This window comes from Melitaea cinxia, chromosome 18, assembly GCF_905220565.1.
Source record: "Melitaea cinxia chromosome 18, ilMelCinx1.1, whole genome shotgun sequence".
Classification (NCBI taxonomy): Eukaryota; Metazoa; Arthropoda; class Insecta; order Lepidoptera; family Nymphalidae; genus Melitaea; species Melitaea cinxia.
The window spans coordinates 7870996-7888335 of record NC_059411.1 but is presented as its reverse complement, the minus strand read 5'-3'; the positions used below and the strand labels follow the sequence as shown (position 1 = coordinate 7888335).

Sequence of the window (17340 nt, the reverse complement as noted above, 5' to 3'; positions counted from 1 at the left end):
CTAGTTAGTTTCTTAAAATGTAAATATGCAATTATTTCTTATGGACTAAAGTTTCCAAGTTGACCCGTATATGCTGCAAATTTTCGACACTTTTTTCACATAACCTCAAAATTCATGTGAAAAATTCACAAAACCAACTTAGCCAACCCCCCCAACCCACTACCCCCTTAGGGGTCGACTTTCGTAAAATCCGTTCTTAGCGGATGCCTACGTCTTATAAGGAGCGTACTTGCCAAATTTCAAGTTTGTAGGTGTTATAGTTTCGGAGATTTCGTGTCGTCGAGTGACCTTTCGCTTTTATATAATGTATAGATATATATATATATATATATATATATATATATATATATATATATATATATATATATATATATGTATTGCAAGTTCAACAAAAGCTTTTAAAAATTGCCTTTTTAAATACGTATTTACTTAAATCCGAGTAAATTCAAGATAAAAAATTACTAGATATACGCTATAGGTATTGACAATTTATATTTATACATCTTGCTAACGTAATATAGCCATGTATAAATAATATTAACTTCTGACAAACATAACCAGTCACAGCCAGTACTCGAGTGAAACGATCACCGTTCGGTAGTTTTTGTGCAAAAAAATATAAAACAAAACAAAATACCCGTTGAATAAAAAACAATACGAACATTAAAAAAATGGGTGACAATATATTAAGGATAATGTGTTTTTTAATTATTTTAACCACTGGATTAAGCGGTGAGTAATTTTTTTTATACTTTAATGTTACTTTATTCTCATTCTGGTTTTCCTGTCCTCGCATTATTATTGCACGAATATATATTTTATGTTTTTGTCTTGTTACTTGTTAGTAATATATTCACAGTATTAACAAATAACACATTAGTAAAATAAGGATATTTGAAGTTTTAAGTATGTAGATAGTTTGGTCAAAGCTCCAAAGCATTTATGTTTAAAAAGTTACACCGGATGACAAACATGTTTTTTGTTCAAGTGTCTCTCACGGTCTAATCTTCTTACTAATTGCTAACATTAAATTTGTATAGATGTATAGAAATTTCAGAATGATTAAAAAAGTTGCAAAGACTGACAGACTTTTAATTTTGCTGTAATGATGCTAAATCAAGTTTATTTATTAGTCCCCGCAATCGAAAAAAAAATACATCGACAAGTATTACGACGTCGGTTGTCGATAATACAGTAAACGAAACTAATAAACTAAACGCTTCACACTCAACGGCCCCCAGTAGGATTTTCTCCTGTGTCGGGGGTCCAGAAACACACACAACACACAAACACAAATGCCTAGACCTCGACAAAAATCTATATCTATAATAATATATATAAAAGCGAAAGGTCACTCACTCATCACGAAATCTCCGAAACTATAACACCTACAAACTTGAAATTTGGCAGGTAGGCTCCTTATAAGACGTAAACATCCGCTAAGAACGGATTTTACGAAACTCGACCCCTAAGGGGGTGAAACGGGGGTTGGAAGTTTGTATGAAAGTCCTATGTTTTTGAAGTAAGAGACCTGAAATTTAAAATGTATGCTCTATAGATGGTGAAAAAGTGTCCAAATAATGTATCTTTAGAAATCAACCCCTTTTTGGGGTTGAAACGGGGGATGGTACGTTGACTCACTGATCACGAAATCTCCGAAACTATAACACCTACAAACTTGAAATTTGGCAGGTAGGCTCCTTATAAGACATAAACATCCGCTAAGAACGGATTTTACGAAACTCGACCCCTAAGGGGGTGAAACGGGGGTTGGAAGTTTGTATGAAAGTCCTATGTTTTTGAAGTAAGAGACCTGAAATTTAAAATGTATGCTCTATAGATGGTGAAAAAGTGTCCAAATAATGTATCTTTAGAAATCAACCCCTTTTTGGGGTTGAAACGGGGGATGGTACGTTGACTCACTGATCACGAAATCTCCGAAACTATAACACCTACAAACTTGAAATTAGGCAGAAAGGCTCCTTATAGGGCGTAGACATCCGTTAGGAACGTATTTTACGAAACTCGACCCCTAAGGGGGTAAAACGGGGGGTTGGAAGTTTGTATGAAAGTCCTATGTTTTAGAAGTAAAAGACTTGAAATTTAAAATGTATGCTCTATAGATGATGAGAAGGCGTCCAAATAATGTATCTTTAGAAATCAACCCCTTTTTGGGGTTAAAACGGGGATGGTAGGTTGACTCACTGATCACGAAATCTCCGAAACTATAACACCTATAAACTTGAAATTTGGCAAGTAGGCTCCTTATAAGACGTAGACATCCGCTAAGAACGGATTTTACGAAACTCAACCCCTAAGGGGGTAAAACGGGGGTTGGAAGTTTGTATGAAAGTCCTATGTTTTTGAAGTAAGAGACCTGAAATTTAAAATGTATGCTCTATAGATGGTGAGAAAGTGTCCAAATAATGTATCTTTAGAAATCAACCCCTTTTTGGGGTTGAAACGGGGGATGGTACGTTGACTCACTGATCACGAAATCTCCGAAACTATAACACCTACAAACTTGAAATTTGACAGATAGTTTCTTTATAGGATGTAGACATCTGTAAAGAACGGATTTTACGAAACTCGACCCCTAAGGGGGTAAAACGGGGGTTGGTAGTTTGTATGAAAGTCCTATGTTTTTGAAGTAAGATACTTGAAATTTAAAATGTATGCTCTACAGATGGTAAGAAGGTGTCTAAATAATGTATCTTTAGAAATCAACTCCCTTTTGGGGTTAAAACGGAGGATGGTAGGTTGACTCACTCATCATGAAATCTCCGCAACTAAAACAGCCACAAACTTGAAATTTGGCAGGTAGGTTCCTTATAGGGCGTAGACTTCCGTTAATACCGAGTTTTATGAAACTCGACCCCTAAGGGGTTAAAAGTGGGGTTGAAAGTTTCTATGAAAGTGCTATGTTTTTGAAGTAAGAGACTTTAAATTTAAAATGCATGCTCTATAAATGGTGAGAAGGTGTCCAAATAATGTATCTTTAGAAATCCACTCCCTTTTGGGGTTGAAACGGGGGATGGTACGTTGACTCACTGATCACGAAATCTCCGAAACTATAACACCTACAAACTTGAAATTTGGCAGGTAGGCTCCTTATAAGACATAAACATCCGCTAAGAACGGATTTTACGAAACTCGACCCCTAAGGGGGTGAAACGGGGGTTGGAAGTTTGTATGAAAGTCCTATGTTTTTGAAGTAAGAGACCTGAAATTTAAAATGTATGCTCTATAGATAGCGAGAAGGTGTTCGAATAATGTATCTTTAAAAATGAACACCCTTTTGGGGTTAAAACGGGGTGGGTAGGGAACCTATAACAGCTATAAACTTGAAATTTGGCAGGTAGGTTCCTTATAGTGCTTAGACATTCGCTAAGAACGGATTTTACGAAACTCGACCCCTAAGGGGATAAAACGGGGGTTGGCAGTTTGTATGAAAGTCCTATGTTTTTGAACTGAAACTGAAATTTAAAATGTATGCTCTACAGATGGTAAGAAGGTATCTAAATAATGTATCTTTAGAAATCAACTCCCTTTTGGGGTTAAAACGGGGGATGGTGGGTTGACTTACTCATCACGAAATCTTCGAAACTATAACACCTACAAACTTAAATTTTGGCAGGTAGGTTCCTTATAGGATTTAGACATCCGCTAAGAACGGATGTTACGAAATTCGACCCCTAAGGGGATAAAACGGGGGTTGGAAGTTTGTATGAAAGTCCTATGTTTTTGAAGTAAGAGACTTGAAATTTAAAATGTATGCTCTATAGATGGTGAGAAGGTGTCTAAATTATGTGCCTTTAGAAATCAACCTCTTCTTGGGGTTAAAACGGGGGATGGTAGGTTGACTCGCTCATCACGAAATCTTCGAAACTGTAACAGATACAAACTTGAAATTTGACAGATAGTTTCTTTATAGGATGTAGACATCTGTAAAGAACGGATTTTACGAAACTCGACCCCTAAGGGGATAAAACGGGGGTTGGTAGTTTGTATGAAAGTCCTATGTTTTTGAACTGAAACTGAAATTTAAAATGTATGCTCTACAGATGGTAAGAAGGTGTCTAAATAATGTATCTTTAGAAATCAACTCCCTTTTGGGGTTAAAACGGGGGATGGTAGGTTGACTTACTCATCACGAAATCTCCGAAACTATAACACCTACAAACTTAAATTGTGGCAGATAGGTTCCTTATAGGACTTAGACATCCGCTAAGAACGGATGTTACGAAATTCGACCCCTAAGGGGATAAAACGGGGGTTGGAAGTTTGTATGAAAGTCCTATGTTTTTGAAGTAAGAGACTTGAAAATTAAAATGTATGCTCTATAGATGGTGAGAAGGTGTCTAAATTATGTGCCTTTAGAAATCAACCCCTTCTTGGGGTTAAAACGGGGGATGGTAGGTTGACTCGCTCATCAGAAAATCTTTGAAACTGTAACAGATACAAACTTGAAATTTGACAGATAGTTTCTTTATAGGGTGTAGACATCTGCAAAGAACGGATTTTACGAAACTCGACCCCTAAGGGGGTAAAACGGGGGTTGGTAGTTTGTATGAAAGTCCTATATTTTTGTAGTAAGAGACTTGAAATTCACAATGTATGCTCTATAGATGGTGAGGAGTTGTCCAAATAATGCATCGTGATCTATATATATAAAAGAGAAAGGTCTCTGACTCACTCATCACGAGAACTCAAAAACCGCTGGATGGTCCCATCCACCCAGGATGGACAAAGATGAAATTTGGCAGGGGAGGGGGGTAGATTATAGTTAGTAGACTTCCGCTAAGAACGGATTTTGTGATATTCCACCGCTAAGGGGGTTTAATTGGGGATGATAGTTTGTATGAAACGTATACAGCAGCTATAAGTTCGCCTGATAGGTTATTTAAAAAAATAATTTGCGTTAAAAATCTTAATAGTACATATCTTCATAACTATGCGAACGTAGTCGCGGGTAACAGTTGTAGTAACAGGTATTATAAAACAAAGTCCCCAAAAGTGTATGTGATCGATTCCCTCAAAATCTACTGAACGGATTTTTATGCGGTTTCACCAATGGAGAGAGAGCTTCAAGAGGAAGGTTTCCGGAACGGCTAAGCCGATTTTGATGATAGTTTCACTGGAGGTTTACCGGGAAAACTTTGTGACACACTGATTTCAACGCGAGCGAAGCCGCGGGCACAGCTAGTAGCTAATATAAATGTTTGTAGTGGGCGAGGATCGAACCCGCAATCGCCAGCGCAACAGCCAATACTAAGACCACTGCGCCAACGCGTCGTCAAGTAAACAGTCAATTAAATACGAATAATTAGATATAACTCAAAGTAACTGTCAGATTTCGATCAAATTTAAATACAATCACGTGTAAAGCACACAAAAAATCATCACAATCGGTTCACCCAGTAAAAAGTTATGATGGCTAATACACATGAAAAGAAAAATACAGCCAAATTGAGAACCTCCTTCTTTTTCTGCTTAAAGGGAGCAAAACTATTAACTAAGACTGCCACATTTGCTAAATCTGCTAATCTATAATTTCAGAAAGCGACACAGCTAATGAGCTTTGTACAACAAAAACAAACAATGGAACGTGTGTACCAATATCAGAATGTCCTACAGCTCTTTCATTACTGAAGCTTGGAGATTTAAAGACAATATTTAATATTTCTTGCGGTTTTGAAAAAGATTCTCCTAAGGTACTATACTATACTTTTTTAAATAATATTCTATTAAACTGTGAGTAATGAAAATATCTCGACCACATTTCAAAAACTATATCTTATAAAATGGTGGGAACTAGGTTATATCTGTAATATACCAAAAATAATACAATTTCAGGTATGTTGCACTTTATCAGAAAGTGTTATCGTATTTAATAAAAATACGGAAGAAACAGCAACTAATAGACCCAATAAGGTAACCACTGCGAAACAAGTAGATTATATACCTTTGATTACAGACAAGCCTTTAGATCCCTTACCAGTCAGAGAAGTGTGTGGTAAACTTAAAATTCAAAATAGAATTTACGGTGGAAAGAACACTGACATTGGGGAATTCCCCTGGATAGCACGTCTCAAATACGAAAGTAAGTTAAATCAAAATGAAAATACGTAACTAGAAAGTCACGTCTTCTATTTTAAGTAATTACTTGCCATAAAAACTTTCATATATTTCATAGCATTTCTCATATATGGATTTTAATAAAAATTGTGTTTCAGATGAATTTTACGGTTGTGCAGCGTCACTTATAACGGATCGTTATGTTATTACTAGCGCTCATTGCGTACAAGACAACCTCATCGGTAAACCGTTAGTAATTAGTTTTACTTAAACTATAGAAAGTACATTATGTAAGTACATATGTGTGGTACATACAGTGCATTACTACAACTTATAATTTTTATTGTCCTTTTAGAACAAGCGTGCGCTTAGGCGACTGGGATGAAGAAACAGAAATAGATTGTGTTGAAAATATTTGCAATAATAAGCCCGTAGACGTAAACATCACTAATTACTTCTTTTATCCCGAATACAATGTCCAAAACAAAACAGTACATGATATAGCTTTGTTAAAGTTAGAGGAACCGGTTAATTTTACAGGTATAAAAGAAAGTGTACCCACTACACCACAATAAATTGTAATATGATCTCTTTAAAGAATGGATGGAATTAATACTTAATTTAATTTCTTTTAAACAGACTTCATACAACCAGTTTGCTTACCAACAACGGAATACGTCATGATGCAAGATTACCTACAGGACAGTTCCTATTGGGCTGCAGGATGGGGATTAACGGAATATGGTAATTTATTAAAATTTCACATTTATTGTGGCTTAAAAATCCGTGTATAGAAATTGCAGAAGACGTTTAACCAAAATAATTCTCAATCAAGGCAAGCTATAAAATTAGATGTGCAAATATTAAATAATAAAGACAAAAGAAAATTACATCATAAATGGTCCTTTGGGAAAAATGAAACATATCCACATCAAAATTTGCAAAAATACCTAGTTAGATTTAGCTGGTCAAAAATATAGAATGACTAAGAAAGTTATCATAACTTCAGTCTATCGCAGTCCACTGCTGCACATAGGACTCCACAAGTTCGCGCCAAAAATGACGTAAACTCATATGTGCTGCCCATAGTCACCACGCTGGGCTGGCGGGTTGGTAACCGCAGGGCTGGCTTTGTCACACCGAAGACGCTGCCTCTCGTCTTCGGTCTGTGTATTTCAAAGCCAGCAGTTGGATGGTTATCCCGCCATCGGTCGGCTTTTTAAGTTCCAAAGTGATAGTTTAACTGTGTTATTCCTTAGTCGCCTCTTACGACACCCACGGGAAGAGAAAGGGTGGCTATATTATTTACTGTCGTAACCACACATCAAGAAAGTACTACTTCAATCAAACTTTCCATTAGTGGACTTATTATAAATAAGGATTCGAATATCTGTCCCTACAAATAACTTAGTAGGTACTTAAGCTTCTGTAAACCTAAAGATTCAAGTATGACCTAAAAACAGTAAGCACTCGACCCTATAATTATATAACAATAGTTTGACATTCTTATTTTTTGACCTATGTAACAAAACCTGTTTCCAATTTCATCTCTATTACTAGAGGCAATTGCCTGTCTGGCAACAAGAGTTTTTTAGTTGTTAAATTGTAAATGTAATACAATAAATGTAAAAGTACTACGCTGTATCTAAAGAAATTTCTTGGTAGATCCAAAATATCTATAAGGACGAGCAAACATTTCTTTGTACATGATAAAGTAACATCGTTCCATCGATCCATCGTTTGTAACGCAATAAGTATTTAATATTTTATTTTGATTGATCGAATAGAGCATCAACACGCCTCAAGCACACCTTGATTTTTAATGGTCGCTGATGTGAGCTACTTTTACCATACCATACAGTCGTATTATTTAAAAACTTCAAAACCGTTGTTTTGATTTTATTTTATTTTTCAGGTCAAACATCACCCATCAAACGTAAAGTTAAATTGGAAGCTGTACCCACCAAAATTTGTGAGGGAATATTCCCTCTGATTCCAAAGACATCGTTCCCATACTTGATATGTGCTGGGGGTAGAGAGGGAAAAGACACTTGTAGAGGTGACTCAGGTGGACCACTTGTTAGGCAAGTTATGGAAAATTACGAAAACAATTGGTATTTATTCGGTATAACAAGTTTGGGTTCTGGAAGATGCGGCACTGAAGGCCTGCCTGGATTTTATACTAGAGTTTCAAAATACATAAATTGGATAAGAGATATTATTAGTAAAAATTGAAGTAGGCAATAATTAATTATTAGTTTATATTATTTAAATTCCTATGAGATGTAAATATATAGGTTTACAGATTTGACTCGACTAGCTATAAGTTTAGAAGTCTTCTTAGGAAGAACACAAAAATGTGAAATTTCAACTCACTTGTATAGATGTCATCTTGGTAGAAGATAATTCGAACATCATAATAGCAAATTAGCACGGATAGTCATTTAACAGTATTATTTATTATAACTTATATTGTAAATGATTATGTAAATTAATTATATAATACTTGATGACCTAACAAATTTCGTCTTATTTGCGACTGCCAAACGGGTGAAGTTTAAATAAATAACCATTCAGTTTACCCTTTATAAGTTCCCCTCAGTTAAACCTTTATACCTAATTTTTGTAATTTTTCAATCCGTAAAACTTTCTACAAAGTATTAGAAATCTTTAAATAAAAGGTGGATAAAATTGATAAAGTAGTTCTTGAGTTATGACTTGACCAAAGGAAATATAATTCTTTTTAATATATTATTAATACATATTTAAATAATATAACAAATAATTTTAAACTATTGATATTCAAACAATTACAAAAATTAGCAACAATCTCAACGTTTTCACTGTTCGTTCCGAAAGCATTCCGAAAGTTACAAAAACAAATTTTTTTATTTTTATATAAATTATATTTAAGTTATTTAAAAAATACTTTTATTTCTTTAAATAAATTTTGAGTTTCTATTTCGACATTATTACTTATTATTATTGTAACTATTTATGTACCTACATTTCAAAAATGTCATTAATATTACGAATTTTACGTTATTTTTCAAAAATGAATACATTATCATAATGCAATAAGTCATGAAATTAGCAATCTTATTTTTTATTTCAAATATTTCACTGTACTATGTATTGTTCGTTACGTATGTCTGTTAAATAAATTAATACGATAAATAAGACATTATTTTTTTCCCTACACAATTTACAAGAGTTGATAAGGTTTAAGGCGTACAACAACAACAATTAACAAAGACCAAAACGGACCAAGATGGACCCGAAACATCGGCTCAGTTATTCTCTGTCCAAGCTGTTCGCGTCCCCTTTACCTTCGTACAATTGCGAATGAGATATCTTCTTTGTTTCTGTTTTGTCCAAATATTTTAATAAATCGCCTCGAAATTCGGGTGATATACTACTAGGACTGGTAAAATGATAAGATTTACTTTTTCTTGTAGTTCGCTTCTTAGTGGGAATTCTTCTTGGAGATAGTTGTATTGATTCGGCAGTTGTCGCTCCAGAACGAGGAGCGTAGTATCGCTCAAATAACATCGGCTGTTGTTGCACTCTACCGTACATTAATTCCATTTCATGTAAGAATTCCTCTCTTCTCATTCTTTCTTCATCGCGTCGGGTTTGTAGTCGCATTGCTATATCTTCTTCGTGGCTATTGTTCAAAATTTAGCATTAGTTGAAACATTTCTACAGTAAAAATATTTGCATCAGTTTTTATACTTACTTATTTTTAACTAAATGCCAGGCGGGATTAGTTCGTAGTACTCGTCCGCGATTCCTTATCTCAGTTCGTTTCCGTTGTTCTGCTAATCGTCTGGCATCTTCCATTTCAAATTTTTGTCTAACAGCTTCGGCCCTCAACAATGCAGCTAAATTAGATCTCCCCGCCACAATTCCTTTCAAGTCTAACGCACTATAAACTTCAGTTTTATCAACAGTGTTGCCAGTTTTACCCACACTGCTATTGACGCTACCACTACTCTTAGAATCTTGATAAATTTGCTTCGAAATATCAGTTATCTAAAACCCAAATTAAACAAATAAAATGATATTCGTGCAGCGATAACTATTATTTCCACATATGATCAAGGGTTAGGACACGTCTAAGGTCATTATTGTGCGATGGCTTTGTAATAACGATGATGCTTACCTTTTTAGAAGCTCTTTCGGCAGTGTTGAAGTGAAAAGGCTGAGGACTCGTTGTTATGAAGCTATCTTTATATGCTTTTGATTTTCTTTTATTTTTCGTGGGACTAGTTGATCTGTATTTATCTGATGAAGAGATAGAAGGTACAGCTGGTGATGGATCAATAGGAAGATCACTGTGTGCTGCAGGCGTCGATAATCGACTTCGATCCCGTCGAGCCGTACTACCTGGCAAACTAGAATTTCTCAGCATTTCTTCTGCACGTATACGGCGATTCATAGCACTTGAAATATAAAGAGAATAAGTATTTAAATGTTACAGTGAAGAAAAAATGGGCTTAAAATTGTCTTTGTCGGAAAATTAATCTGTTAATAAATAAACGTTTTGATAATTAATATTTCACTACAATTGAACATAGATCGTATGAAGTTACTTTACACATTTGAATTGCTAACCGAAAAAAATTTTCTTCTTTAATTTTATCGTAGAAGTAATTTGTAAAAAGATTCTTAGGCACAGGGCGCGCTCGGAAGCGTTTCTTTTTTTTACATTTAGGTAAAATCTTGGCAGCTCTTTCGCACATGCTACCTACACCAGCCTCTTCTTTTCTTGTAAAACTAAAAGGTTTCATTTGTGCCCTCAACTCAGCTTCACTATTAATCTTCGTTATTGCTCGTCTGTTGAATAAATATAAAAAATTAACATCTAGCTTCTAAAATTAATTACTTGATTCTTAATAAGGATATTAATTTAGATATTATTATATATACATAAAATAATATTACATAATCGATCTTTTAAATGCAGGAAAACATCACTGTAAAAAATACATTAAAAGGCACATGTCTTAATAAATACCAATACATAATAGGTATAGGTAAATAAGGTAAATAGCTACTCGGGGAAAAAGAGATATTAATAAATTAACATTTAACTTTTCGTGAAAGAAAATATTAATAATACATATATCATTTGATACTGCTAGTGCTAGGTTACGCGCGAGATCGTTTTTGCCTTCTTGCTTGTCGAGCCTATAAGCTGCAGTAATTACGCCAGTTTAAGTGGAGCGGTACATTCTAAGGATTTCGATTACAGAGCCAAAAAATAGTTATATTAAATATCTTCAATGTACGTAAATTTGACCTCTTACACTTTTATTATAAGTATAGATATATACGCGTACGTATATACATTACGTAACGCCTAAAACACCGACGGTTTGCGGATTCGATTCCTGCTCGGGATGGATATTTGAAATTGTACAAATATTTTTTTCCTGTTTGGATTTCTGTCCACATGGATTTCCCCACCATGCCTCGGAGAGAACGTCAAGCTGTCGGTCCCAGTAGTTATCATAAATACCTAAAGCGATCGTTACCTACTCGTAGTGGATAATAAATCTGCCAACCCGCAGTGGAGCAAGCTCCCGCGGCGGTATAAGCTCCAATACTTCTTCTACATGGAGAAAGAGGTCTATGCCCAGCGGTGAAATGTTACAGGCTGAGTCATAATATACATTATGTACTACACAAAATATTTGGTAAGAACAAGATTTTTTTCCGTGTATTCGTATTAAGATGAGATAAAAAAGTTTATCATAATATACGTATGTGTTTGTGTTTGTGACTCGTAAACATTATACATTGCTGGGGATTTCCAAGTTTATATTTATATTAATAATACAGTTAAGTAGACGGTGCGGGTTTATATTTAAACACAGCAGTAACAACCATTTTGAGTTTTAAAAACGCTTGGTTTTTTAACACAGCCTGCTTTTTTAAGCTGTCTATAGGCTATTAGACAGAGTATAACAGCAACTGTATTTTAAACTATGCGATGTGCTTGATTACTGAGTGCATTTGGAACTACCAAGGATATTTAGTCTATAAAACATTTAAAATATTATATGTGACTAAGCCTTAACAAGAATAACAGGATGCGGTCACTCATTTTCATTTTACTCTGAAGATATTATCGAATACATTATTTGCTATATTTTGTCGTAGTTATTCAATAGGAATAGACATTGGTGCATACATTTTTTTTTGTCGAATTATTTAACGTTTATGTTTCTTGCTCCTCTCTTATAAGTATGAGTGTTTTTAAGCAGTTCCTTAGTGGTAATCATAAAACGTCGTTAGTCATTTAAGAAACAGTCATTGAAATTACACCTTTTATGCCGAGATAAGCAATATACATACCTCATAGCTTGATCCTGTAATATTTTATCGTATAAAGGTATACGAGACTCTATTGGAACAGGCTTAGCTCGGAAACGCTTTTTCTCCTTTTTATGATGAAGCATATCGTCCGAAAGAGATTTTTGTAGACTTCGAAGTTCATTAACAATACGACCATCTTCATCTCTTAAATCATTCAAATTGACTAATATTAATTTGTATGTATACCCACATTAGAACGATTAAAGCATGTAAATAGTTGTATTTGAATTAGTGAAGGAATACGCATGGTTTTGCTTAACGGCGCAGCTATATAACAACTAGGGTTAGCAGTATAAGTAGTATATAATCGAAAGGCTGGAATGTTTCTTAGTACCCTTAAGAAATGCAAATAATTTTAACTGCTTAGAAGAATCAACCTTTTAGCAAGAAACTCTAGCTACGAGAATCAACTTAGATTGAAAATACCTCAGATAATCAAACGCTTGGTAATCATCAACTCTTTTTCAATTAGATAAATAAATTCTCTTATTATTATTGGAACTAATCATATATCATACCTTTCTGTCATCTTAAATGGCCTTGGCACGGTAATACTTCTCCGATGGCGTCGTAAATTAGATTCCACAGTTCTTATTCTGAGAGGGCTCGACGGCATACTTTGTGTTCTATATAAATCGTCATCATTTAGTTGCCTGTCACCGTCAAAATATTGCTCAAATTTTTTGTCGATTTCATTATTTTTTTCATCAACTTTATCGTCGTGCCAAGATATTGAACACGCAGAATGGTTACGTTTGGGTCGATTCGATTTAGAAATTTCTTTTGATGTCATTGCGCTATTTTTAGTATGCTCTACTTGAAGATTCGTGTCATTTGTCTCACCTATATTCTTACTAACAGCGCTGTTCGATTGTCGCACACCTCTTTTGGTAGTTTTCTTTATCCCTTCACAATTCTTAGAATTTTGTTTCAATTTTTCATTATCTCTCGTACTCGAAATTGTTTCATGAAAAAAATCTAAATTAGTTTTAGGACAAATATCTCTTTCTGATTTTGCAAATATTTTGTCATCATAATATGTTTTACAATCGTCAATATGTTCGATAGCGAGGCCAAGCATTAATTTTTTTTTCTCCCTTAAACGTTTAAGGGTTGAATAAAATTCACTCTCTGATAGATGATTAATATCTCTATAATCAGGAATACTTCGATAAAAATCCTTTAGTTTTTCAGCGTCAACATCAACACCAGTATCTGACCAAGAAGTTGACGATTTAATTGAGCACTGTTCGGTAGTAGTTTCTTCATTACGTTCATACGCAGTTTTTGGCATTTTGCTAATAGGATCGACTGGAACATTGAGACACGAATTCGTAAACACACTATAACGATGCATAACGTTCTAATGTCATAATTAAACACTAATCATCTGCATTAAAGGAACAAAATATTTGTGTACAAGGAACGTTGTCATGGTAACCAAAGGTAAGTTGTATAAACAAATGTATTTGGGTATTACTAGCTGTGCCCGCGACTTCGTCCGCGTTTAAAAAAATGTTATTGTTCAGTTAGCAGAACTATAAAATAAATAAATTTCTAAAATAAAAGTAGCCTAAGTTACCTACTCCTTACTACATCAGCTATCTGACGGTGGAGTCCCGTTAAAATCGATCTAGCCGTTTCAGAGATTAGCCGGAACAAACAGACAGACAGACCGACAGACACAAATTGTAAAAAAATAAAAATTGGTATATGTACTGTGTGATCCATATGCATTTAGTAAAAAGCGCTTATTAACCTTATTCTAAAAAAGGAGGAGGTTACTCAATTCAACTGTATAACTCGAGTTGCTAAACCTAATAAAAATAATGATAAACCACACTCCGTTGTTGTTAAACTGCGCAATGCGAGGCAGCGTGATGAACTTCTTACGACAGTGGTAAATTTTAACAAGGCTAGTGTTAGCGACAAATTAAGCTCTCATCATCTAGGTATTAGTGGTAAGAAGAACCCTGTCTTTGTATCTGAACATTTAACTCCCGCAAAGAAATCTCTCCACGCAGCTGCGCGTTTAAAGGCCAAACAATTAAACTACCGTTTTACTTGGGTTTGCAATGGAAGAATTTATATGAGAAAAGATGAATTCAGTCAAGCTAAATTAATAAAAAATGAAGATTGTCTAAAATTAATAAATTGAGAAACAAATGGTTCACGCAAGTGACAGTGTTTTGTTTTATTCTAATGCTTGAAATTTACTACCAAAAGGTTAGAGGTAGATAGGAGTATTTGAGAATATTTTAATTTCGGATTATAAAGTAATAGCTTTAACAAAAACTTGGCTAAATTCTAATATTTATAGTAAGGAATTATTTGATACTCGTTATGTTGTGTATAGAAAAGATCGGTTATGTTTTCAGACTGGGAAGAAGGATAGAGGAGGGGTACTGATTGCGATAGCATGTGAAATATCTTCTTCTCGTATACTTAATTGGGAAGGCGATTTAGAGACATTATGGGTTAAACAATTGCGATATGTGTAGTTAGTATACTTACCTCCACCAGTGAAAATAGAAACTTTGAATAAATTTCTTGAGAGTGTTGATAATGTAATTAATCATGTAGAGGCTATAGTTATTCTGGAAGACTTTAATATGAGCTTCATAAATTGGAATTGTAATGATAATTTTTTATATACTACGAACCGTCGAATTGTTTCTACATTGGGTTATGCTTTGGTTGACTTCTTGTCTATTAATAGGTTTCACCAATATAATTGTATTAAAAATTCTATGGATAAGATTCTAGACCTAGTATTAAGTAATTTATCGAGCATTTCAGTACGCAACTCTCCAGATATGCTTAGTAAACTAGATCCATTTCATCCAAATTTGTTAATAGTTATTAGTGATACTCACGTGTCCTGTCTTCTGACTTAAAGTGACTTAAAAAGCATAGATTGCTTTGAAAAGTTTTGTGCCTGTGATAATGTTTATGCCATGGTTGCAATGTTTTATACTTCTACTTCTCTGTCTAGTGTTATAGAAAAATTTTGTACCGACACGTAAACCACGCAACGCCAGGTATCCCGTATGGTTTAGTAGAAATTTGATTAGATTATTGGTGGAAAAAGATAAAATTCGTGCAAAACTCAATAAGTACAAAAATCCTAGGGATAAATTAGAATTTAAAATACTTCGGAAGCGCTCTCATAAGCTTTTTAATAACTGTTACGCTGAATATATAGACAGGACTCAGACTAATATTCATATAAAACCTAAAGCTTTCTGGAGTTTTTTCAAAAATAAGAATGATGACGAATTGTCTCTACTTGCATCAATGACATTGAATAACGTAACAGCTAACTCTGGTTCCGAAATCACAAATCTCTTTGCCGTTCATTTTTCGTCCATTTTCACATATAACAATAATGCTTCTTCAACCAGATTTTCTAATCCTAACATTCCATAAATGAGTAAAATAAAGCGGCTCTGCTAGGGTTTATTAGACGTAATACCAACGGTTTCTCTTGGTCTACAAAAATTGTTTTGTACAATGCCTTGGTTCGGAGCCTTCTCGATTATGCTAGTGTTGTTTGGAGCCCCACCTGTATTGTGCACTCATAAAGCGTAGAAAGTATACAACGTACTTTTACGAGGTATCTCGCTTTTTCTGCCAGTGACATCTCACACAGACAGCCATATATAATCAACGATTGGCTTGTTTTAGGATGATGAGCCTACGGGACAGGCGCGCACTTCTCAAGCTATGCTTTTTATATAAAATTCTGCATCATGATGTACATTGTAGCAACTGGCCGAGCGTATATCTCTTTCAGTACCACGTAGGTTCCCAAGAAATATAATCCATAACATCTTTTATATTCCACGATCAAAAACTCATATGGGAAATCAGGCACCCGTGGGTAATCTGTGTTTGAATTATAACAAAATTGCAAAAGATTTACCAGGCATTGACATATTTGGTGATCATTATAATGCCTTTAAACGGAAACTTATTGCTCATTTTCACAAATAATATAGTTGTTTTTTCTTTCTTTTTTAATATTCTCTTTTGTAATCCTTTTTTATATTCTCGTTTGTAATCCTTTTTTTTTGTAATTATTAGTTTTATTTTGTGTGCCCGGAGTTGTCGGGGATAACTCCGTCGTCTTTTTTTTTGTTGGAAAGGAGATATCCCTAGTTTGGTACAATGATAAGGAAACCAGGATCTGATGATGGGATCTCAGAGATTCCATTTGTATAGATTATTCAGGTATTTAAGTCAAGCGGTTTAAGCGTGGAATGTGTCCAAGAATTGTATCAATTTTTCTATTTTGACCCATTTTAATCGTGTATATTATAATAACCAAGCTATAGTTGGATAATATATTTAGAATCCATGAGGTTTTCTTTTTTTAAAATAACGTTCTTGATTAGATGGTCCAATTTCGATGTTTTGTTCACTTATGTTAAATATCTAAATATGTAATTTTAATTTGTTACATTTGACTTACTGAGATTTTTCCAACGCAAAATAGAAACAGAACTAACTAGTTTCAAAACTTACTTATAAGACGAGTTGCTTTCTCTTACTATCTAGATACTTCTTTTGTATAATATTTTGATACAACCTAAATATTGTTGAAAAAAGATAAAATAAGTATCTAATCTATTTATAATAAAATCAATAGGTATCGTAATTGTTAGGCGCATAACTCTAGAACGGCTCGACCAATTCGGCAATTTTTTTTTTTTGTATGTTTCTTAAGGCCACGTAAGGTCGCGCGTGAGTGGCGCTCCAGATTAGGCTAATTTCTCATACGAAGTATTTTGTTACACTCGCCGGCCCGTGTCGATGTTTCACATTAGCGCTCATTGAATACAGTGCTAGAAATCATACTAAACTTCGTTTCACAGG

The 17340-nt window shown here is 34.3% G+C and overlaps 2 protein-coding genes across 2 annotated transcripts; one reads left to right on the top strand and one right to left on the bottom strand.

The window, feature by feature from the left end:
* Positions 1-671: 671 nt before the first annotated feature.
* On the top strand, positions 672-8596 carry LOC123662501 (CLIP domain-containing serine protease 2-like). The gene is made up of 7 exons (XM_045597343.1): positions 672-675; positions 5560-5714; positions 5857-6103; positions 6237-6327; positions 6434-6618; positions 6718-6822; positions 7994-8596. The coding sequence occupies exons 1-7, from the start codon at positions 672-674 to the stop codon at positions 8311-8313; spliced, it is 1107 nt and encodes a 368-aa protein (XP_045453299.1). The 3' UTR covers positions 8314-8596.
* A 572-nt stretch (positions 8597-9168) lies between these two features.
* Positions 9169-13819, bottom strand: LOC123662086 (protein FAM161A). The gene is made up of 6 exons (XM_045596975.1): positions 12981-13819; positions 12442-12606; positions 10696-10917; positions 10244-10523; positions 9818-10113; positions 9169-9745 (listed from the first exon to the last, which is right to left on the bottom strand). The coding sequence occupies exons 1-6, from the start codon at positions 13817-13819 to the stop codon at positions 9373-9375; spliced, it is 2175 nt and encodes a 724-aa protein (XP_045452931.1). The 3' UTR covers positions 9169-9372.
* Between the last annotated feature and the right edge of the window lie 3521 nt (positions 13820-17340).

What these genes read in the sequence shown, in the direction of transcription:
- LOC123662501 (XM_045597343.1), top strand. An exon ending in GGAACCGGTTAATTTTACAG is followed by an intron (nt 6,619 to 6,717) that starts GTATAAAAGAAA and finishes TCTTTTAAACAG; the next exon opens with ACTTCATACAACCAGTTTGC. An exon ending in ATGGGGATTAACGGAATATG is followed by an intron (nt 6,823 to 7,993) that starts GTAATTTATTAA and finishes TTTATTTTTCAG; the next exon opens with GTCAAACATCACCCATCAAA.
- LOC123662086 (XM_045596975.1), bottom strand. Translation starts at nt 13,819, where the DNA reads ATGCATCGTTATAGTGTGTTTACGAATTCGTGTCTCAATGTTCCAGTC. An exon ending in CCGAAAGAGCTTCTAAAAAG is followed by an intron (nt 10,114 to 10,243) that starts GTAAGCATCATC and finishes TTTGGGTTTTAG; the next exon opens with ATAACTGATATTTCGAAGCA. An exon ending in TGGCATTTAGTTAAAAATAA is followed by an intron (nt 9,746 to 9,817) that starts GTAAGTATAAAA and finishes TTTGAACAATAG; the next exon opens with CCACGAAGAAGATATAGCAA.